The 24,293-nt window shown below is 41.9% G+C and overlaps 1 protein-coding gene across 6 annotated transcripts in view; it reads left to right on the top strand.

Annotated features, from left to right (window-relative positions):
* Positions 1–24,293, top strand: part of dst (dystonin) — a 302,233-nt gene that overhangs the window by 176,891 nt on the left and 101,049 nt on the right. For all 6 annotated transcript variants that reach the window (XM_089117354.1, XM_089117353.1, XM_089117352.1 and 3 more), the window contains 15 exons: positions 3,510–3,671; positions 4,851–5,021; positions 5,123–5,289; positions 6,914–7,073; positions 7,220–7,546; positions 7,672–7,756; positions 8,778–9,019; positions 10,548–10,754; positions 11,470–11,589; positions 13,610–13,717; positions 13,793–14,011; positions 16,709–16,912; positions 18,390–18,621; positions 20,268–20,494; positions 20,575–20,697. In XM_089117354.1, coding sequence (XP_088973480.1) covers positions 3,510–3,671; positions 4,851–5,021; positions 5,123–5,289; positions 6,914–7,073; positions 7,220–7,546; positions 7,672–7,756; positions 8,778–9,019; positions 10,548–10,754; positions 11,470–11,589; positions 13,610–13,717; positions 13,793–14,011; positions 16,709–16,912; positions 18,390–18,621; positions 20,268–20,494; positions 20,575–20,697 — 2,754 coding nt within the window. The remainder of the gene's footprint in view (positions 1–3,509; positions 3,672–4,850; positions 5,022–5,122; positions 5,290–6,913; positions 7,074–7,219; positions 7,547–7,671; positions 7,757–8,777; positions 9,020–10,547; positions 10,755–11,469; positions 11,590–13,609; positions 13,718–13,792; positions 14,012–16,708; positions 16,913–18,389; positions 18,622–20,267; positions 20,495–20,574; positions 20,698–24,293) is intronic.

Raw genomic sequence — 24,293 nt, 5'->3', positions numbered from 1 at the left:
GTATCAGGATATGCCAGCAGTATGTGTACGGGATACCCCTGTGTGGATGACTCTCAGGAAACTCTAAAAGGACTGCATGTTGGAGTTATACAGAACTAAGGAAACAAGCAACAATGACAAGTTGTGACAATGGGGAGAAATGGAAACCGGCAGGATTGTCATCTTGGAAAAGGATGTTTAAGAGGAAGAAGTGATGTATTAGAGAATTATTTTTCAAATATATATATATAGCTTTATTTTCACCAATCTCTATAAAAGTAACTTAAACAAATTCATAGTATTTTTCATATTAAGTCAATAATTTACTCGTACTGCTGTATTTATTTACCTAAGCCCCTTTTCCACTAAAGCATTTTGAGAGCCGGTTCGGAGCCGGTGCCCGCGCGTGAACCAGTTCTTTTTGTTTCGACAGCCAAAGAACCGGTTCTCGGCCGGGAAAACGGGTTCACCAACTCTTTGCTGGACTAGAACCGTTCTTTTAGCACGTCATGTTTACGTCGGGGGCTAGGCCGGGTTTAGATGTGCTCTAAACATCTTTTCTGACCATCGCAAAGCCAGGAGAAACTGCAGAAACACGCAAGCGTTTTTATTTTATTTTTTTTAATTTGAAACATAAGCAAAGAAGAAAACTATCACGATATAGAACAAGTAAATGGAAAGAAAAAGGGGTACATAACTTATCAGAAAAGATTACATATCGAACGAAAAGATTAAAAGACTTGCGTATTTCAATTGTTTTTAAAGATGTCTCGGTACACGAGTTAGAGATAATCCCAAAGCAATACTTGCAAGCGTTTCTAGCGACGTGCACAGTGACGTAACGACGTCGTTCCCTGGGCGCTCTAGTCAGTGGAAAAACAAACAGGTTCTGAACGGGTTCGCAAGTTGAACCGACTCCGAACCAACTTTGAACCAGCACCAGTTCCCAACCAGTTCTTTTTTCGGTGGAAAAGGGGTACTAGAGACTCCCGTTTGGCTTAATTTAAAGTCCGTCAGGGATTGTTGCACTGAAAACTTTTACCTCAAGTCATTGCCATAATGGGGAAACCTCTGAGTAGACCGGACTGTCTGCGGCAGAACCCGTCTTGTGTGGGCAAAGGCGAGGAAGAGGACCTCAACATCGACGACTGTTACGTTCCCCAGAGGTCCATATATGACACCGTGCGTCTGAACGAGCAGATCGACTCGGGCTCGAAGGGCAGCCTGGCCTCGAGACACTTCGTTGGGACTTTGCCATATAGCCATCGCACACTGGACATAAACGCGCTCTGTGGGAATGGCGTCTTGGCCTCCTCCAGTGCCTTTGAGCTCCGTAGCAGGGAGGCGGCGCGTTTGGATGAGCGGGTTGCGTTCGACGGCTTGAAGCTTAACGGGGATATTATCCGGGGTCCAGACACCATGCTGTGTAAGCCCCGGGCAGCGGGAGAGAGGAGGGAGCACCGGCGCTCCTGGCGGACCTTCGCTCCCACCAACCTCAGCGAGTTCGGCAGCTCCAGCGGGATGCTGTGCCATGACGGGTCAGGTCGAGTGGGAAGAGGGCGCAGTATGACCAACTCTCTTACCTCAGAGGACGACTCGGGCCTTTGTAGTCCCACGGTGGAAAGAGAACAACAAAACCCACAAGGTCAGAGGAGACCCGGGCCTGGTACAAGAAGCCTTTCATCTGCCGAGGGACTGCACGTATCTGGAGACCTAAAGCCAGGGCATTCCCTCAGCTCCGGTCAGGAAGACTTCCCCTTCTCCCCAAAGAAGGACAGGTTTCCAACTCCGCTGTATTACACGGACGCATCAACGCTCGGAAGCCAACAACATAACAACTCGGACCTCAGTGTGGCTCGACACGCAGTTTGTAATAGCGATGTCAGGACGCCGAGCAACTTGTCAGGATACGAGGAATTGCCCACCGCTGAACTTCTTGAAGACGCTTGTTCACAGGAGGACTGTGAGCTTCTCAGTGTTGTGGTGACTGAACCAAAGACTCTTTCACATCGCCTGCCGAGTATAGGACAATACGCCACTAAGGACGAAAAGAGTTATGAATACGAGCAAAGAGCTACAGACTCCAAAATGGCAGATTTGGAGGATTTCTTGTTGTTGGTCGAAAGGGAGGCAGGTTTCAGCAATGGACTAAAACACATGGAGGATGAAGACATAGAGAGTCTATTAACATCCATAGCTGAATGTTCGCAGATGGACCTTGCGGCCTTGCCTTCCACCCAGGTACCCCAAAATAGCTGGATAATGTTGATTGTTTGATTAGCGTTTCCTGGGAGGGAAACGCTTGGCCTTTATCAGATTAGGAGGCGGCTGAATTGGGTTTATCGTTATTTGCTTGTCAGTGACTCAGATGTTGTGATGGTGCACAGCTGGTTATAACCGAGGAGAAGCCTCTTACAACAACCAGTTGGCTGGTGCTGGAGCACATCGTGCCCATTTTAGTGGAAGAACGTCACCTTATAAGGATGCTGGCTAGACATATCTAGTAAAAGACCAGCGTAACTGGCCACTAGCTTATGTTTTTGATGCTGATTCCCAAAATGTGATTGTAGTTGTTCATGTTGTCTCTTTTGGTTTTGGTAAAACCTCCTAAGAAGAAACATCAAAGATACATTTGATTCTTAAAGGAGTAGTTCACTTTTGAAAAAAAAAAACCTTTGCTTATGATTTACTCACCCCCATGTCATCCAAGATGTCCATGTCTTTCTTTCTTCAGTCGAAAAGAAATGAAGGTTTTTGATGAAAACATTCCAGGATTTTCTCCATATAATGGACTTCAATGGGAACCAAACGGTTCAAGGTCCAAAAGACAGTTTCAGTGCAAACTGTTCAAAGGGCTTTAAACGACTCCAGACGACGAATAAGGGTCTTATCAAGCGAAATGATCACTCATTTAATAAATAAATAACAACGTTTAAGTTTTATAAGCTCAAACGCTCGCCTTGTTCTGTGATGCGCGTTCGTGACTCTCCTGTTCGAACTCGTTCATCAAAATGAACGAATCTTTTTTCTGAGTCAATTCGTTTGTTTCGTTCGTTGAATCAACCAAATGCCTCGGAAAAAAGATTTGTTCATTTTGATAAACGAGAGTCACGAACGCGCATCACAGAGCATGGCGAGCATTTGAGCTCATAAAACTTAAACTTTGTAATTTATTTATTAAATGAGCGATCGTTTCGCTTGATAAGACCCTTATTCACTTTAACCCAAGAAAGAAAGACATGGACATCTTGGATGACATGGGTGAATTTTCAGCAAAAGTTTTTTTCAAAAGTGAACTACTCCATTAACATTGACCCGCAACTGAGAACATTATGCAGTGTTTAAGTGTAACTTAAAATATTGGACTATTATTAATAATTGAAGATTCATTGAACTTCATAATATTCAAGCAAACATTGGATAGCTGGATAGCCAAAAGTGTAACTTCAAAGATTGGATATTATGTTCAATCTGAAACTCTATATAGCTTTCATTGGTTTTTAGTGTTCTTCATTATCTATCACTTACAGGTTTTCCAGAAAGACGTCATTGAGTCGCTGCAGAGCCAATTGCATGAGTTGAACACTCTGGGCCATTCACTGATTCAGAACGCCGGCAAAGGCACCAGCACCAAAAGCCTTGATCGTGATCTCGAAGAGGTCAACACCAGGTGGAACACCCTCAACAAAAAAGTACGACCCACTCTTCAGCTAGTTTCACAAAATGTGTACATTTCAATTGAAGATTTACAATGATATCATGGATGAATTGTTCAATTTCTTTATCTACTGCATTCTGGATTGCTCATAATCTTTTGATAGCAATCGTAATGTTTGCCAGTGTTGGTGAGTAACTAACGAGTACTGACGCCACTACCTTAGCTGTAATCTTCAGTACTTTGAGAATAGACCATTTCAAGGATGTAAACAATAACAAATGCGCTGGTGTTTGATTTATACATTTAATTTCCCACCGAAATTTTGAATGCGATAGTTTACCCGTAAGACCTTCGTTCATCTTCAGAACACAAATTAAGATATTTAAGATATTAAGATCGCTCCTGCATACTAGTCCATAGGCTTCTTGAGGGATTGAAACTTGCCGACCCAGAAAAGTTATTAAAGACATCGTTAAAATAGTCCAAGTGACTACAGTGGCTCAATCTTAACTTTATCAAACGACGAGAACACTTTTTTATGCGCAAAAACAAACAAAAATAACGATTTTATTTCAACTATTGGTTTATTTCTCCCTCTGCGCGAGTCAGGTTACTAGTTTAATAGCGTAAGCTTCTGTTATTGTACGTCACACGCATCACACACATGACCAGCGTCGGCCAATAGTGAGCCTACGTGTGACGTAGCTCTACGCAATCACACTACGTTAACTGACTACAGGCCCATGGAGAAGGAAGTGAATAGTTGAAATAAAGTCGTTATTTATGTTTGTTTTTGCGCACAAAAAGTGGTAAGATTGAGCCACTGTAGTCACTTGGACTATTTTAACGATGTCTTTAATGACTTTTCGAGGCCGGCAAGTGTCATTCCCTCAAGAAGCCTATGGACTAGTATGCAGGAGCGATCTTAATATCTTAAATATCTTAATTTGTGTTGCGAAGATGAACGAAGGTCTTACGGGGTTGGAACAACATGAGGGTGAGTAAATACTGACAGAATTTTCATTTTTGGGTGAACGAACCCTTTAACCAACAAATAGCCGTTGAAATGGTCTATAGTCGAGTGTAGCCTTTCCAGTATCCATGGTTTAGGACAAGTAGCGGTAGTGTTAGATGCTACACCAACAAATGTTGTCATTTTTATCATGCCAAGCTACAGTTTTAAGGTTGTTCCCATGTGTGATCTCCTCCACAGGTTGCGGAGCGATCGGCACAGCTTCACGAAGCCCTGCTGCACTGTGGCCGCTTCCAGGATGCACTGGAGTCTCTTCTCAGCTGGCTCACGGACACAGAGGAGCTGGTGGCCAATCAGAAGCCTCCGTCAGCAGAATTCAAAGTGGTCAAAGCACAGATACAAGAGCAGAAGGTGTGACGCCCCTATCTCAATGAGAATCACTTCGCTGATGTGAAATCTTTTGGTTTTCCGTATGGTGATGTCCGTTTGGTTTTCCCATTGGCTCTGTGTAGCTCCTGCAGAGACTGCTGGATGAGCGAAGAGCCACAGTGGAGCTGATTAAGACGGAGGGACGGAAGATGACGGCTTTAGCTGACACTGTTGATAAGGAGAAGATTGCGAGAGAGATTGAATGCCTGGGGCAACGGTGGGATGCCCTGCTGAAGAAAGCGGAGAACAGGTACATCTATTGACACATCTTAAATTCTAGGAATAAAGTGTCTATAGCTGGCATGTCAAATAGCCATTGGCTGAAATAATGCTTTAACCCTAAAACCTTATTATGGACAAATGTGGGCAAAATAGTTTTGAGATTTATTTTTAAAAAACACTTCCCTTGATAACCCCTTCCCTTTTAACTCAATTCTACCTTGTTAAGTGGCACCCATAGAAATGAATGGGAAAAACTGTCATTTAAAATAAGCCAAAATAAGACACCAGGTGACAGCAAAGTCACTTCATCTTTAGGTTTTGGCTCTAAGAACTTATCGGAATGATATTTTAATGTAGTAAAATTAATTAATTTACATAGAAATATTTTACATAGAAAATATGGTACTTTTTAAAGTAAATAAATTCAAAAATACCTTAAAAAAAAAAAAAACACCATAAATGGATAGACAAAACTTTATCGAAGACAGTGATTTAACATTTATAATAGATAAAAATTAGGATCACACCTGAGTCCTCTGTGCCCACATTTGTCCACAATTACTGGATTAAGGGCTATAAAGTGAATAAGGTTTGAGGGCTACAGACAAAAAAAAAGTGTAGATTCCCTTGAGTACTAAAAATACAATTTCAGTAGGGCTGTCAAACGTTTAATCGCGATTAATCACATCCAAAATAAAAGTTTGTGTTTACATAATATATGTGGGTGCACTGTGTATAATTATTTTATATATATACACACACATGCTCGTATATATTTAAGAAATATTTTCATGTATATATTGTACAGTATATAGATTTATTTATAATTTATATTATATATAAATATTTTATATATAAATAATATTTTTTCTTAAATATATATGCATGTGTGTGTATTTATATACTGTATATACAAAATAATTATACACAGTGCACCCACATATATTATGTAAACTCAAACTTTTATTTCAGTAGGGCTGTCAAACGATTAATCGCATCCAAAATAAAAGTTTGTGTTTACATAATATATATGGGTGCACTGTGTATAATTATTTTGCTTGTGTGTGCATTTATATACTGTATATACAAAATAATTATACACAGTGCGCCCACATATATTATGTAAACACAAACTTTTATTTTGGATGCGATTAATCGCGATTAATCGTTTGACAGCGCTAAATTTCAGTGTTTCCACAACAAATGTCATGTTTAATTTGGCAGCACTTTATTTGACAGTCCTGTTCCCCATGTAAATACTATGTACTTATTATAGTAATTACAATAACTATAACTTCACTAACCCTGAACCGAACTTTAACCCATGTAGTTACCTTACGCCTAAGTGCACGTAATTTAAAAAAAAAGTGCAGCTTTTAATTTAATGTGTTTCTTTGCACTCCTTTGTAATTCTTTATGAAATTTACTCTGTCATTAATAAGTTATATTGTTATGTTTTTACCAGCATTTTACAATGGCTTTAAATGAGTTTAAAGTTTGGTGGACAAATCTAAATAAATAAGAGTCAGTTCTCATTTTCCAGCTGTACTAATCACAATAACTACTTGTTTCATGGGTAAAGGACTGTGTTTGTACAATATAATCAAACCCAATCATGTCCAGCGATACAACTAACGGCCTGTTCTTGACAGACACAAGCAGCTGGAGAATATATTGGTGGTGGCGCAGCAGTTTCACGAGACCCTCGAGCCGTTGACGGAGTGGCTGACGGCTACCGAAAAAAGACTCGCCAACTCAGAGCCCATCGGGACCCAGACGGCCAAGTTAGAGGAGCAGATCTCCCAGCAGAAGGTGCGGCGCCGTCTGTAGAGACGGATAGTCCCGTCACCATTATGAGTTTGTTTCCCATGTTTTACTTTATCCATTCCCTGCATTTATGTTCTCATTTGTTATTTTGGTTTCCGCTCCCTTGGTTTTGTGGCTTCCCTGGTAAACAGGCCTTAGAGGAGGAGGTTTTGGGCCGTGGTAAGGTCTTGTACCAGGCCATGAGTCTGGGCCAGTCTCTTCGGGCGGTGGGCTGTGTGGATGACAAGGAGCTGGTTCAGGCAAAGCTGGACAACACCAACAGCAGATACATGGAGCTGCAGGAGCAGTGCCGTCAGAAGGCCGAGCTCCTGCGACAGGCCCTGGCTAATGCGCAGCTCTTTGGGGAGGACGAAGTGTCCCTCATGACCTGGCTGGATGAGGTGCACTGCAAACTGAGCGAAGTCTCGGTCCAAGACCACAGCGTGGCCGTGCTCGTGAAACAGCGCGCTGAACAGCTGGTACTTCACAAGCTCCTCCTCTCAAGGCTTCCTTCCCTTGTTTTCATCATTTCATTTTCATTTTCTGTGATTTTGTATCGCTCTGTTCGAAATTGCTGTCGACTGATGTATGTTTCAATGTCTAGACTCTTCATGAAGACATTGAGTTGAGGAAACAGGATATTGAACAGGCCGTCCTAAACGGGTTAGAACTGCTGAAACAGTCCACAGGTGAGATTCATGATTAACCCTTTTGCATCAATTAGAAAAAGATACACATGGGTAAAAAGAGGACAAAAATGTCCATGTCAAAAAACTGTCATAAAAATGTGACGCTTTGGAGCACAGACTTAAGTTTGGTATCATTTTAAAGAAGACCCTTTGCAGATTATTGCTGAAGGAAAAAATAATAATAAGTCAATCCGAAAAAAAAGTTATATAGGTATAAGTTTATGAAAATATAGATTTTATATAAAATATAGATTTTATAAATCAGGTTGAACTCAAAACTGCAATAAAATCAAAGCCATAAATCTAAATAGGTTGTGTTCCAAATTTGAGGATGATATCTCAAAAAATGAGCTTTGGGTAACAGTTTGTTTGGGCGTAGTGACATATTTTCCCCATTGAAAATATGTTATTGGATTTGAATTTACAGTTTTTCTCTCTCAGTATTACAAACACACACATATATTTTTTATAACACACATACTAACCACACTCTGACATCCATACCAACACACCCACACAAATATCATTGCATAATTTATCCAGTTGGCTCTATAATATGCCGAAGCAGAAAACAGGAATAAAGCGATATTTGTTTTATAGGCCAAACTTAAAAAAAAAAAAAATGGCACCATCTGATAAAAAATAGTAAAAAATAAAATTTTGAAGCCTTGCCATCAGAATGAAAGCCTCTTAACAAAGATTGCATAATTTTATAGTTAACTGAACCGGGGATTAAAAATGGCAGTTTTAATGGGGACATTTTTGTCCAAAAGGTGCTGAGAGGGAGTATTTTTTGTACCTAATGCAAAAAAAATGTTTTTTTTAAGAAAATGACGGTCAAATGGTAAAATTCCAATAAAAATACACACCTGTGCCAAGTTTTTTGAAGTTAGCTTTAACAACAAAACTGAAAAGGACAAAAATGTCCATAAGGATGCACAAGGGTTAAAGAAGATTAATATTTGGAAGGTTTTCTGTTTGATGTTCTGTGAATCATGTGTGTGTGTTCACTGTCATTCAGGCGATGAGGTTGTGGTCATCCAAGGTAAACTGGATGGGATAAAGACGAGGTATTCAGAGATCAACACAATGAGCGGCGATGTTTCAAAGACTCTGGACAAAGCCCTGTCTCTCGCCACCAAGCTGCACAACACACACGAGGAGCTGGACTCCTGGCTGGAGAAGGTGGAGTCTGAGCTGGCTTCGTTTAAAGCTGAAGAGCCAGTCGGGGAACAGCTCACCGGCTTGCAAGAGAGGCAGAAAGTAAGTGATGATGGTGGAGATGCATTTTAATCCTTAGGAAAGAGAATTTACAAAAGTGTTAATGCTAGACAACTCGAATACCAATCGAACTCAGTGGCTATCACACAACACTGTTTTCAACTAAAAATGGGGAAAAACTTATTGGCCACGACAGCTGCTTTTTGGGGCCTGCAAATACAAACTTTTAAAAAGGAGTTTCAAAGTGCGAGTTTTATCGTTATCATCTCTGAGTAAAATACAAATAACAGTGACGTCATGCGCATTTGTAAATATACACTGGCCTGGCATGAATAATACTGCATTTTACTCGTTTTTGCAGATTCTTACATCGTTTTTAGTTTTTACTACATCATTGTCTTGTAAATGTTCCCCTAGTCTCCCCCTCATTGGTTTCCTTCATAAACTCGATAATATCTCAAACTGTTCTCAGATTTATGATGTCCAACATTTAGGAGAAACATACAAGATGTTTTTGAATAAAATCTGTTCATTTTAAGGTGCATCAGGTGACACGTACTTACTATAGGTTTAGTTGCTTGTAAAGGAGTAGTTCACTTTTAGAAAAACTTCTGCTGATGATTTACTCGCCCCCATGTCATCCAAGATGTCCATGTCTTTCTTTCTTCAGTCGAAAAGAAATTAAGGTTTTTGATGAAAACATTCCAGGATTTTCTCCATATAATGGACTTCAATGGGGACCAAACGGTTCAAGGTCCAAATGAGAGTTTCAGTGCAAACTGTTCAAAGGGCTTTAAACGACTCCAGACGATGAATAAGGGTCTTATCAAGCGAAACGATCACTCGTTTAATTAATAAATAACAAAGTTTAAGTTTTATAAGCTCAAATGCTCGCCTTCTGTTCGAACTCATTCATCAAAATGAACGAATCTTTTTCCGAGTCAATTCATTCGATTCATTGGTTGAATGAAACAAATAACCCGGAAAAAGATTTGTTCATTTTGATGAACGAGTTCGAACAGGAGAGTCACGAACGCGCGTCACAGAACAGAGCAAGGCGAGCATTTGAGCTTATAAAACTTAAACTTTGTTATTTATTTATTAAATGAGCGATCGTTTCGCATGATAAGACCCTTATTCATCGTCTGGAGTCGTTTAAATCCCTTTGAACAGTTTGCACTGAAACTGTCTTCTGGACCTTGAACCGTTTGGTTCCCATTGAAGTCCATTATATGGAGAAAATCCTGGAATGTTTTCATCAAAAACCTTCATTTCTTTCCGACTGAAGAAAGAAAGACATGGACATCTTGGATGACATGGGGGCGAGTAAATTATCAGCAAAAGTTTTTTGAAAAGTGAACTACTCCTGTAAGTATGCATGACTTACTGGTATTGCTCTAGTAAGTACAGGCAACCTGTTTAACAAGGACACTGTAATATGAAGAGACACCAAAAACTCTAAAACCCAAAAGAAACATCTACTTAATACATACAAATTCTTGAAAATGGAAAATGTTTGTTTTCAAGTATAGTCAGAATTGGTTTATATATCTGTATGTGTCGCGTTCAGACGCTGCTGAAGGAGGTGAAGGACCAGAAGCCACTGGTGGACTCTCTGAATGAAGTAACCAGTGCTCTGCTGGAACTGGTCCCCTGGCGAGCGAGAGAAGGCTTGGACAGGATGGTCACAGATCACAACGAGCGCTACCGATCGGCCAGCGATGCCATCACGCAACACGTGGACCAGACTGGAGCCGCCATCTTAAAATCCCAGCAGGTACGGTGTCCTCAGAGGCTCAGCCTTCATCACAACGAAAGGCCCAAACAATGAAGCGCCTGTGATTGCTGCCTCATTGTGGTGTTAATTCTGAATGCTTCACAGTTTTTAGTCGCCTTGATGGGATTTACATAATACACTAATGGAGTGTGACCCACATTGATTACATTTGCATTACATTAGTGTGTTTATATGGTTTATTACTGAGTAGTTTATGCATAGCTGACTCGCCTGGGTTTTTTAAACACAAGGAATACATTTAAAATTATTTTTGATAAATATAATTATTAATGTGGGTTATCCGGCTTTTATAAAGGGGAATGTTATGCATTTTAGACTATTATAATATCAGACACTCTATGTCTGACACTAAAACACACTGTTTTTAGACTTATATACAAATGACCTGATTGGCTTATCTCTTTCCTTGTAAAACAAGTAACAACCGGTCTACATTTGCTGAATATTCACTGTGTTGTTATGTAAATGATATGTTAATGAGCTCGTGTGAATGGCCTGATTTTGCAGCTTTGTTTCCAATAATGCTCAGGGTTTACTGGAGAAGAAGCTGTGCATTATGGACATGTGTATGCATAGTACATCAAACTCAATGAATCTCGCTTTAATTGAATATTAATATTAATGCATTCTGTTAGAAGCGCATGGACATCTGATATGACGGTCACACATCAGCGTTTTCTTGTTTTTTGTGCAGTTGGATGAGGCGGCCGCCACTGAGCTGGAGTGGCTGTCGAAGGCAGAGAAGAAGTTGTCCTGTCTTGGAGACGTCAGGCTTGAACCGGAGCAGACCGCAGCTCAGCTACAGGCTCAGAAGGTCAGTCGGGCGTTTGCGTGGTCGTCTCTCACCCGTACGTTATAATCAGGGCTTGACGGAAACGTTTTTTGCTCATAGTGGTTTTACAAAGCTACCAGCCTGTCTGCATCTCCACTGGCCACACCGATACCATTGGGGAAAACTGCCATGTGGATTATTAATTTTAATATTATCTTATAATTTGGCTGCTGTCACTTTAACCCTCTGGGGTTGTTCGGCCCAAATGGACCCGAAGAATTTAAATAATTTTTTTCAAAAAAAATCACAGCTTCCTCGGGATGGTCCGAAATTTGGTGACTGTGTTGGTATTTGGTATTTGAACAAACAAAAAAATTGGGGACAGGATGTGAGTAGTCTAAGTGGTTGTAAAAAAAATAGTCACACTTTGGGTGCTCGGGTCCATTTATGGTAAATGAATGGGAAATTGGCAAAAATGTGAAAAAACTGAGTTTTTTTTGTGCGTACAATCTACAAATCAGCCACGATCTTGAAAAAAAGCACACAACAGTGAAGGGGTGAATCTATAAAACATCAAGAGTGCAAAACAGACACATCCAGACACACACACACACACACACACACACACACACACACTTTTATACACAAACACATCAAAAAAATCAGATTATACATGTGTTTTGCATTTTTAAAATGCTCAGTTTGTCCACCAGATGGCATCCATCTCATTTCAAAAATTGCTTTTATGAGGCCTAGGCTTGACTCTAAAATGAAATACAGCTTTAAAAAAAAAATATTTTTTTTTCTATTATGTTCAATGGGGGGAAATTTTGTAATAATTATTGCATTAATACTAATTATAATTTTTTTTTTATTTTTGAAATTTTCTCAAAACACCAAAAAAGAAAAGAAAAAATATAAAAAAACGAGTAAAAAAAAATATCATGATTTTTTTTTTTTTAAATATGAATCCCGCCCTTTGGGTCCATTTGGACCCGAACACCCCGAGTGTGACTCTGAAACGAACAACCCCAGAGGGTTAAAAGCTAACGCACCAACTCATTATACTGTTACAGATGTGTTTTCTTTCTCTACTCTTTACATTCACTTAAAACATAACGTGAAAACTTACCAAGACCAGCAACTTGAGATTATTTTGTGTGTATTTGACTGTTTAAGCGAAAAAAGAGCTCAATGTAGAAATGATAGCCATCTTTATGTGGGCTGGCCTGTTCACGCCCATTCGCATATTGTCTTGGCAAACAAAAAATATGTTTTTCCCAATATAACCCAATTCACAGTTTTATGTGAACGATTAGGAGGATGATTTTCAGATCATTGTGAAGAAAAAACTCTAGGCCACAACATCCATTAGTCAAGTCTTGTGGACGCATATTTCGTACGTGTTTTGTGGCCTTATTTCAGAAACTTTCATTTTTAGTTTTTTCAATAACCACGCATAAACAATATTCTCTCAAAAATACAAACATTTACATACATGTTGTTCACATATTATGGTAGCCCTCTTTGAGCTAAATAGAGTGTAATTTTACCTGTGCCATTAATATGTTTATAAGCAACTGAAAAAAGCACAAATGTCAGCCATGTCAGAACATCTCAAGGACCCCAAATACACCTTGGTCCACCTTAAGCAAAAAAACAGCTCAATATAGAACTGAGAGCCATCTTTATGTGCCGCACTTTGGGTTTAAGCTCAAAATCTGCAGGAATGAGTGAAATGATGCATAATCCCACGCTGAAATTCAAGCCGTTACACAAACTATATTCATCCGGAGCGAATGAAATGAGTGAGTGAATGGAGGCGGGTGTGTGTAATTTGCTGTCGGAGAGATGTGTCTATTCTTAGGAAAATGAGTACTGGAACGTTTCAGATATTTCACCTTCAAAATGTATCGAAAAATCTATACATTACATAAAAGGCTACAATTGAAAAATGTATGTATTGTATGTATAAAATGACTCCTGAAATACACACGTTGTTCAGGTTGGTGGGTGTTAATGTCAAGCCCTGGTAATAAAGTCCACATTGTCTTTCCTCCAGAGCTTCTCCATGGACATCATGAGACATAAAGATGCTGTGGATGACATTGTAAAGACCGGCGAGGCGATTATGAGCAGCAAAGATGAAGCAGAGAGGCAGGCGTTGAGGGTGAGTAACAGTACATGTGTAGAGACCCGGAGCGTACGCTGTCCAGCTCGGCTGAAACCCCTGTGTCCCGTACAGGTGAAGCTCCAGGTGTTGTCGGAGAAGTACGCTGTGGTCAGTCAGCTGAACTCGGAGCGCTGTCTGCAGCTGGAGAGAGCCCACTCCCTCGTCTGCCAGTTCTGGGAGACGCACGACGAGCTCTGGCCATGGCTTCAGGAGACCAGAACCAGCTTCACTCAGCTGTCCAAACCAGCCATCGAGTACGAGGCCCTGAGACAGCAGCAGGAGGAGCTGAGGGTACGACCAACAGCAGGACGCTTACACACACTCACACACTCATCATCTGTCTGAAATCAAATCATTTGGTTGCGTTTTCTTTTGATAGTTCTCTTTAGACAAGTAATGTTGCACCTACATGTCAATTAGCTCTCAGTTGAGTTGCTAGTGGTTGGGCAACGTTACTTACTGTCAACAGAATGCCTAAAGTGGGCCGTCAAAATAAAGTGGTACCAGTTTAATTATATATAGTCAAGTCATCCTATGGAAGCGTACTACATTCACTTGAGGGAAAAAAAGCTACTCTGTTTTCATCGGTTAATATCGCAGAATTACGAGATATTTTTTTACGAAAAAAAATATTACTCTGTTTTTATGAATTAACGAGTTAATTATCTCAGAATTACGAGATATTTTTTTACGAAAAAAAATATTACTCTGTTTTTATGAATTAACGAGTTAATTATCTCAGAATTACGAGATATTTTTTTACGAAAAAACATATTACTCTGTTTTTATGAATTAACGAGTTAATTATCTCAGAATTACGAGATATTTTTTCATGAAAAAAAATATTACTCTGTTTTTATGAATTAACGAGTTAATTATCTCAGAATTACGAGATATTTTTTTACGAAAAAAATATTACTCTGTTTTTATGAATTAACGAGTTAATTATCTCAGAATTACAAGATATTTTTTTCATGAAAAAAAAAATTGGAAAAAAATACAAGGTATTTTTTTCATGAAAAAAAGTTTTTGCTCTGTTTTTCTGAATTAATGAGTTTAATATCTCAGAATTACAAGATATTTTTTCATGAAAAAAATTTTTTGATCTGTTTTTCTGAATTAATGAGTTAATTATCTCAAAATTACAAGATATTTTTTTCATGAAAAAAATTTTTGAAAAAAATACGAGGTATTTTTTCATGAAAAAAAGTTTTTGCTCTGTTTTTCTGAATTAATGAGTTTAATATCTCAGAATTACAGGATATTTTTTCATGAAAAAATTTTTTTGATCTGTTTTTTTTCTGAATTAACGAGTTAATTATCTCAGAATTATGAGATACAGTGGTGTGAATACGTTTGGACACCCATGAAAAGTTGCCTAAAAAGAGGAATAAAAAATCATCTTTTGGATATTGATCTTAATGCCTTAATTAGAAAAATTAGAAAAACTCCAACCTTTAAGGTCACCAATTTTCTTTGTGAATGAATAATGTATCATAAATAAATAAATGTTTTTCCTTAAAATACAGGGTGCATAAGTCAAGGCACCCCTATGTTAAATTCCCATAGAGTCAGGCAGATTTTTTTTTAAAAGCCAGTTATTTCATGGATTCAGGATAATATGCATCCTGATAAAGTTCCCTTGGCCTTTGGGATTAAAATATCCCCACATCATCACACACCATTCACCACACCTAGAGATTGGCATGGTTTTACTACAGTTAGCCTAATAGCTGGTTTGATTTGCGTTACATCATATTCGTTACATCATGCAAACCTGCATACGTTTATTAATGTCTCAAGTCTTATGAACTGGTCATAGTGTCACTTCTGACATAAACGTTAGCTTTCTTTTTCGATGATGACAGTTTCACTCACAGTAGCTTTCTCAGGTTCACAACGTGTTGACTGGATTTTGGTCCAGAACACATGTAATATATGAATCAGATTGCAAGCTTCATTTAAACAGAACTTTCAGACGTTGAAATCTGAAATGAGTGCATGTGAACATACCTAATGTGGTGATGAGGTCATCCTTCCAGTGTAGAGATGCTGATGTGCAGTCGCTGGCGTTTTATCAAAGCAAAATGCAATTCCAGACTGATTTCACATGGTTTACTGTTTCGCCTCGTCACAAAATCCCTGTAATGCAGCGCCTTAGTGCGTTATTAGAAGGGTTAAGAGGATAAAGTATTCTGTACATCAGTGTCCTGACAGATCTGTGTGAAATGTTGTCTAATTCACACTTTGCAGTCACGTGACTACCATGGTTGCCTGGCGGGCAGCAAACGAGTATTTTCTACGTAGAGTCCTGTAGTTCCAGGTCTTTCTAATAGCTATCAAGTCTGTTAGCAAACTAGCTGCATAATTTGCATTCAATTGTGTAAAGTTTTTTTTAGATAATCGAGCAGTAATAATTCCTCCGTAAATAATCTAGCTCCACTGAAAACCATAGATATCTCAAACCTTAAAAAACGACCTATCACACACTTTTGTTGTTGTTAGCAAAATACGACAGCTGCGTTTACACCGCCTCCGCGAGAGTGTCAAAGTGCCCAAAGTCATTTATTTTTCAATGAATTTCATTGCATTAGCCTCATAACACACACAGCTGACTCACTGAAGCTGGCGGCGTTGATTGACGAAACTACAGGTTAACTTAAAGACATGATTAATCACGTGATCATACACCCATTGTATTCAAACAAATGTTGAAATGATCACTGCACGGACGTGTAACGTTATACTTATCTGGTTAGGGCAACCAATCGCACAACAACCATCTGGCGTGTCATTTACACCTCGAAAAAACAACTTTTGTATAAAAACTGGCGACCTCCTGGCAAGATCCTTGACTAGTTTACTGGGTTTTGTTGTCCGCCAGCCAGTGCTTGTGGCGTCACGTGCAAAGAATGAATTGTTTTTGATCCTTAACAGTTTTTTGATGATACTGTTGTACATGTTTATTCTGCTTATTCATACCTTCAGCAAATGAGGGAGCTGATAGCAGAGCACAAGCCGCACATCGACAAGATGAATAAGACCGGACCTCAGCTGGTGGAGCTGAGTCCCACAGAAGCCACGGCCATCCGAGAGAAGTACCAGACCACCGACAGCCTGTACGGCCAGCTCAAAGTGGACGTCAGGGTCCGAGCCGCTGTGCTGGACGAGGCCATCTCCAAATCCACACAGGTACGCCTCACTTTACTCTGTCCTCATGACGCATCCATGCACAGCATTCATATAAATCTTTTGTGATATTTTGAATATCTTTCACTTTTGAAAAGTAGTTATTCATGGTTTCCACAGCAAAAATGTTTCTTGAGTGGCAAATCATCATCATGTTTTCTGAAGGAAATCACAGGATTAAATTGCACTTTACTCTATAAATCACAGAGAAAATACAAATATAATACAAATATAATATAAACAGAAATATTTCAGGCAGCGTATCCCACGAGATACATAGTTTTTATTGTATTTTATCACTTATGACAGCTTGGTCTGTCTTGAGTATGCTGGTCACATGATTTGCTTCAAATGATTCTTGTGATCAATTAGTCAGCCTGACCTAAATCCAACATGGCGTAGAACATTGCGATATTTAGATAAGTAAATATATATTAAACTTACTTTTCTTCTGAAAAAAAATAAAATAAAAAAATAATAATACTTACATTAAATGTGAACATTGTCTTAAGGTGCTGAAGGAGAAAATTAAGAAATATGTTTTATGTGAATTGTATGTGTCTCCTGAGTCACGTTGCCTTTTTAGGGAATACAAAAGGGATTAAACTAGCTCTATTTAAAATGCACTATTCAAACTTAAATGATTGTAATTCAAGAATGCTTTGGAAAATAGACCCAAGTTCTAAAAAAATAAATAAAAAAATATAAAAAAGTTAAGGCAGTTTAAAACTTACATTAAATCAAATATACTGTACTTAATATTTATTCTTTTTTTTTATAAAATATGTATTTTACAAAATATTTTGTACTATAGAATCAAAGCCATATATCTAACCAAGTTGTGTTCCAAATTTGAAGTTGACATCACAAAAATTGAAATTTTGTTTAGGCGTAATACCAAAAATAGCCACCGGGTGACTTACATTCCTTTGAATTTAATTGTATGCATTCTGCCATAACAAATTAATAACCTTCTGTCCAAATATCACTTCTGTCACAAAATATGGAACCTTGAGACTCAGACCTTTCTAACAATATGTGTTTTGTCAATATTTAAAAAAAGGTTATCAATTATGAAACATGACGATGCCCAAAAGGGGAGGAGCCCATTAAAAGAATTTAGAGTACCGTTTCTACGGTAACACAATGTCCAATTTCAAACAGGCTGAATCTTGAGTTCGTAAGCTTTCAAATGATATATAATGAGTCAACATTAGATCAGGTGAAGAATGGGATATATTTTGGATATAATTTGATATATCCCAAATATATTTTAAATTTAAAAAAACATATATTTTGTAGATATTTTATTTAAGTCCAGATTATATAAAAAATGAAATTAGCATTTTCCACTCTTGCCTGTTTAAGGGTTACATAAATACGGCATAAAGAGGCGTCCTTCAAAATCATAAAACGCCTCGTGACTCCAAGCTGTTGAGCGGTGGTGTAAGTGTGTAAAGGTAATGAACGCTCTCCACAGTTCCACGATAAGATCGAGCCGATGCTGGAGTCTCTGGAGCGCATCTCTGAACGCCTGCGCCAGCCGCCGTCCATCTCTGTGGAGGTGGAGAAGATCCGAGAGCAGATCTCCGAGACCCGAGCCGTGACTGTGGACCTGGAGAAGCTCCAGCCGTCGTACGAGACGCTCCGCGAGCGAGGAGAGGAGATGATCGCGCGCTCGGAGGGAGCACACAAGGACCTCTCCGCCAAAGGTGACTGTGAGCTGTTATGCAAATCTTCAATTCGTTTTTATTTGTTATATTTTTCATTTAAAGGTCCCGTATTATGCCCCTTTTCATTAGTCTCTGATGTCCCCAGAATGTGTATGTGAAGTTTCAGCTCAGATCATTTTTTACAGCTTGTTTAAATTGTCATTTTTTGGGGCTCAGATAAACACACTGTGTGAGTGTGTGGCCCTTTAAATGCAAATGAGCTGCTGCCGTCGGCACAGGGGGCGGAGCTTCATGAGCTCGCGCTCAGTCTCTCAGGACAATTTCTTCAGAAACTCTCAGTAACGGTGTTCATTTCCAGTCGGACAATAATGCCTACAGAGTCAGAGTGCTGTATAGAGATGGAACAGGTATAGTTTACTAGTTTAATTACGGTTATTATAACGTATTTGTCATCTGCTTGTATGTATCCATTATTTATTAATAGCCTACAAGTCTGCTGTTTCGGACCAGGTCCAAATGATGATCAAACATATACTGTGATGAGTTTAATAAGTTTATTGTACATCACACAAAAGATGAAGCGCCAGTTTTACTTCAGAAAATCACTGTAAGAGCTGAGTAAACACAGTAAGTTAAGTTGAGGGAGAGGGAGCGTTCCTGTGGGAGGACGACGACGCTAGTCAAAAAACTGTTCTACTGACGTCATTAAAGTAGAGGGATATTGTAGTCCAAACGGGCCGTTCCATGTAGGCCACTTCTGTTAAATAAAATATCTCGCTTGGCATTGAACGTTGAGCTTTATAATTTTACAGATATTATTTATAGTCAAACACAGTGTTGTAGTACTCGAGACTCGGACTCGACTCGGTCTCGAGACCATATTTTAATGGTCTTGGTCTTGTCATGGACTCGTGTCCATTTGGACTCGGAATTGACTCGTACTCGAACATTTTTTTTTTAGGACTCGGAATTATTCCCGAGTCCACTCGAGTTCAATTAAAAATATTTTTCATGATTATTAATGTATGTTAATAAAATATTTCTTTAAATTGATTGAAACGCCCAGTGATTGGTGATTTTCTAGTGCGCAACTGCGCATGACAAATTTGAATAAAATTACTTTTAACACCACCTACTATGTGGCCTTTTTACCCTAAACTGATCATATTTTTTAAACTCTAAGTAAATTCAGTAAAAAAAAAAATTTAAAAAATTATTATATAGTATTTCTCTAAATAAATAAAAGTAAATTAGGTAATCAACCCTCTCTGGTCTCGGTCTCGACTCGGACTCGACCGTCTCTGGTCTCGGACTCGACTCGGACTCGACTCTCTATGGACTCGGTCTTGACTCGGACTCGACTCTCTCTGGTCTCGGTGTCAACTCGGACTCGAGTGAGGTGGTCTCGACTACAACACTGGTCAAACAACAACATTACACACACATAACTGGGATCACGAAGAATATTCCGGGACCTTTAAAGAAAATGTGTAAGATTAGTAAAATTATGCAAAAATCAAGTTTTCGATTTTATTTTCAGCCCAGAATGTTTTTTTTTCGATCAAGTTAAACTGGATTAAAATGCTTGATATTTTTTTTAAACACATTTTCTTTTTCTGGGGTTAGTTTTAGTTAGCTGTGGTTTTGCACATGCTGATGCCTCTCTTCTGTGGTTTGATCTGAAGCTGTCCAAGATAAGCTGGACCAGATGGTGTTCCTGTGGACGGACATCCAAGCGCTCCTGGAGGAGAGAGAGGCCAAGCTGCTGGACGTCATGGACTTAGCGGAGAAGTTCTGGTGCGATCACTGCGCGCTCATCGTCACCATCAAGGACTCGCAGGACCTCCTGAGAGAGCTGGAGGAGCCCGGAGTGGACCCGTCGGTGGTCAAGCAGCAGCAGGAGTCTGTGGAGGTCTGGACGACTCACGGTACAGCTCATATCACAGCCGGACACGCTTTCCACATCTTCACACTCGTGTGTTTGCTCCACAGAGCTTCAGGGAGGAGATCGACGGGCTGCAGGACGAACTCAACGTGGTCCAGAACCTGGGGGCCGAGCTCATGACCGCGTGTGGAGAACCTGATAAACCGGTGATCAAGAAGAGTATAGATGAGGTAATCATAATAAAAAAGTGGACTATCCCTTTAACTTGAATGTCAGTCTTCCCATTTTACACATTTCTGTGAGATTTGTTCCCTGAGTTCTGCTTATTAACGCCAAGGAATCGCGGCTGCTAGTAAATATGTATTCCTATTTTGAACTGAATCTGGTATATTTCCACCATATAGAATATAACCTGTTTCCCCAATCTCAATCTCTAAGGTATCCTCGATACTTGAGTGTGTTTTACACCGATGTTTAGGCCCAGTCTGGTTAGATTCAGTCTCGTTCCGGGCGTCTATAGGCTATTTTTTCCATTTTTACACACACTCACACACACTACAGACTTCTGCATGCTGTTGTTATTAGATAAGTGTATTTTGCGGGAGGACACAAGTCATTACTTTCTCCCGAAGTATTCACAGTTTCTGCCAAAACACCAGTTCATTGTTACTATTGTAAAATCATAATGTATTTATGTATGCTCTCAGATTCTTTATTTATTTATATTTGCTAAAAATAAGGTATTGTTACGATCTGCTCCGAGACTGGGAGATGTAGATCCAAATGCAGCTTTATTTAAGATTAGTCGTACAGGCAGGGTCGAGAATTAGCAGACAGGACAATGGAGAATACACAGTGGGAATCCGGGAAACAGGCAGAGGTCAGGGCAGGCAGCAGAAATCAAAATCCAAGAACAATCCAACGTCAAAAACCAGAAAACAAACACGGAAAACGCTCAGAAATGCAGTGTAACACTTAAACAAGACTTCGCGGTGAGTGACTGAATGAACAAGGTATATATAGCCAGACTAACAGGATGATGAGACAGGTGAATGCAATCAGTGAATGAGGTACAGGTGGATGTGATCAGTGATGATGAGTCCGGGCAGTGAGTTCTGGGAAACGTAGTTGTGAGGGAAACATGAACATCTGGTGTGGAGTGCCCTCTGGTGACTCTCAAGGGCACTCCACCTGGTGACCGTTACATAGCCCCCCCCCAAAGAGCGGCTTCCAGACGCTCCAAAAACAGTTCAGGAGGGAGGTGGAGCGGAGGCGGATCCGGGGGAGGGATGGAGGGCCAGGCCTGTGGAGCAGAATAGGGCCTGGAGACTAGGACGGAAGACCAGGGTGGAGCAGGCTGTGCGGGCGGCCAGGGCGGAGCAGGCTTTGAGGGCGGCCAAAGCGGTGGAGACCCCTCGGGCGGCCACGGCGGCGAAGACCCCTCGGGCGGCCACGGCGGCGAAGACCCCTCGGGCGGCCACGGCGGAGAAGACCCTTCGGGCGGCCACGGCGGAGAAGACCCTTCGGGCGGCCACGGCGGAGAAGACCTCTCAGGACCAGACACCGGCTCGGGACCAGACACCAGCTCAGGAACAGACACTAGAACAGAGATGGTCACAAACACAGAAACAAACACTGGCTCGGGAGCAGACACTGGGTCGGCCATCTTGTCCGGAGACACTGGGTCGGCCATCTTGTCCGGAGACACTGGGTCGGCCATCTTGTCCGGAGACACTGGGTCGGCCATCTTGTCCGGAGACACTGGGTCGGCCATCTTGTCCGGAGACACTGGCTTGGAGGCGGCCATCTTGTCCGGAGACACTGGCTTGGAGGCGGCCATCTTGTCCGGAGACACTGGCTCGGAGGCGGCCATCTTGTCCGGAGACACTGGCTCGGAGGCGGCCATCTTGTCCGGAGACACTGGCTCGGAGGCGGCCATCTTGTCCGGAGACACTGGCTCGAAGGCGGCCATCTTGTCCGGAGACACTGGCTCGGAGGCGGCCATCTTGTCCGGAGACACTGGCTCGGAGGCGGCCATCTTGTCCGGAGACACTGGCTCGGAGGCGGCCATCTTGTCCGGAGACACTGGCTCGGCAGAAGTGACGTGAAGCGTCTCTGACTCGGCAGAAGTGACGTGAAGCGTCTCTGACTCGGCAGAAGTGACGTGGAGCGTCTCTGGCTCGGCAGAAGTGACGTGGAGCGTCTCTGGCTCTGCAGAAGTGACGTGAAGCGTCTCTGGCTCGGCAGAAGTGACGTGAAGCGTCTCTGGCTCGGCAGAAGTGACGTGGAGCGTCTCTGGCTCTGCAGAAGTGACGTGAAGCGTCTCTGGCTCGGCAGAAGTGACGTGGAGCGTCTCTGGCTCGGCAGAAGTGACGTGGAGCGTCTCTGGCTCGGCAGAAGTGACGTGAACAGGCTCAGACTCGGCAGGGCTGACATGGAACTCTGGCTGGGCTGTCTCGGCGGGACGAGACTCTGGCTGGGCTGTCTCGGCGGGACGAGACTCTGGCTGGGCTGTCTCGGCGGGACGAGACTCTGGCTGGGCTGTCTCGGCGGGACGAGACTCTGGTTTGACGGTCTCTGGCTGGAAGGTGAGCGGGGGCTCGGCAGGGCTGACGGTGAGCGGGGGCTCGGCAGGGCTGACGGTGAGCGCGGGCTCGGCAGGGCTGACGGTGAGCGCGGGCTCGGCAGGGCTGACGGTGAGCGCGGGCTCGGCAGGGCTGACGGTGAGCGCGGGCTCGGCAGGGCTGACGGTGAGCGGGGGCTCGGCAGGGCTGACCGTGAGCGGGGGCTCGGCAGGGCTGACCGTGAGCGCGGGCTCGGCAGGGCTGACGGTGAGCGCGGGCTCGGCAGGGCTGACGGTGAGCGGGGGCTCGGCAGGGCTGACCGTGAGCGGGGGCTCGGCAGGGCTGACCGTGAGCGCGGGCTCGGTAGGGCTGACGGTGAGCGGGGGCTCGGCAGGGCTGACCGTGAGCGGGGGCTTGGCAGGGCTGACGGTGAGCGCGGGCTCGGTAGGGCTGACGGTGAGCGGGGGCTCGGCAGGGCTGACGGTGAGCGCGGGCTGTGGAAGCTCTGCTGAGACGTGACAAGGCTCTGGAAGCTCTGCTGAGACGTGATGAGGCTTAGGAATGAAACTCTCTTCACAAACGGAGACGGCCTCTCTCCAGTTCAGACCCGAGAGATTGGGGAGCTCCCTCGGGTTGACCTCCTTAGCCCCTAGCTGGTAACACAGCTTAATAGCCTCATCACCGAGAGAGCAGGAGGCAGCGAGAGGAACAAACCCCCAGGTATACTGGAACAGATCACGGCTATCCAGGGCCAAGGCCGCGATCTGACCAGCAAACTCCCGGATTTGTGCTGCTGGATTCATCTGTGGCGAAGTCTTCTGTTACGATCTGCTCCGAGACTGGGAGATGTAGATCCAAATGCAGCTTTATTTAAGATTAGTCGTACAGGCAGGGTCGAGAATTAGCAGACAGGACAATGGAGAATACACAGTGGGAATCCGGGAAACAGGCAGAGGTCAGGGCAGGCAGCAGAAATCAAAATCCAAGAACAATCCAACGTCAAAAACCAGAAAACAAACACGGAAAACGCTCAGAAATGCAGTGTAACACTTAAACAAGACTTCGCGGTGAGTGACTGAATGAACAAGGTATATATAGCCAGACTAACAGGATGATGAGACAGGTGAATGCAATCAGTGAATGAGGTACAGGTGGATGTGATCAGTGATGATGAGTCCGGGCAGTGAGTTCTGGGAAACGTAGTTGTGAGGGAAACATGAACATCTGGTGTGGAGTGCCCTCTGGTGACTCTCAAGGGCACT

This window comes from Pimephales promelas, chromosome 11 (assembly GCF_988280905.1).
Source record: "Pimephales promelas chromosome 11, fPimPro1.hap1.1, whole genome shotgun sequence".
NCBI lineage: Eukaryota > Metazoa > Chordata > Actinopteri > Cypriniformes > Leuciscidae > Pimephales > Pimephales promelas.
Note: the sequence above shows the minus strand (reverse complement) of the source record. Positions and strands in the feature narration are given on the sequence as shown.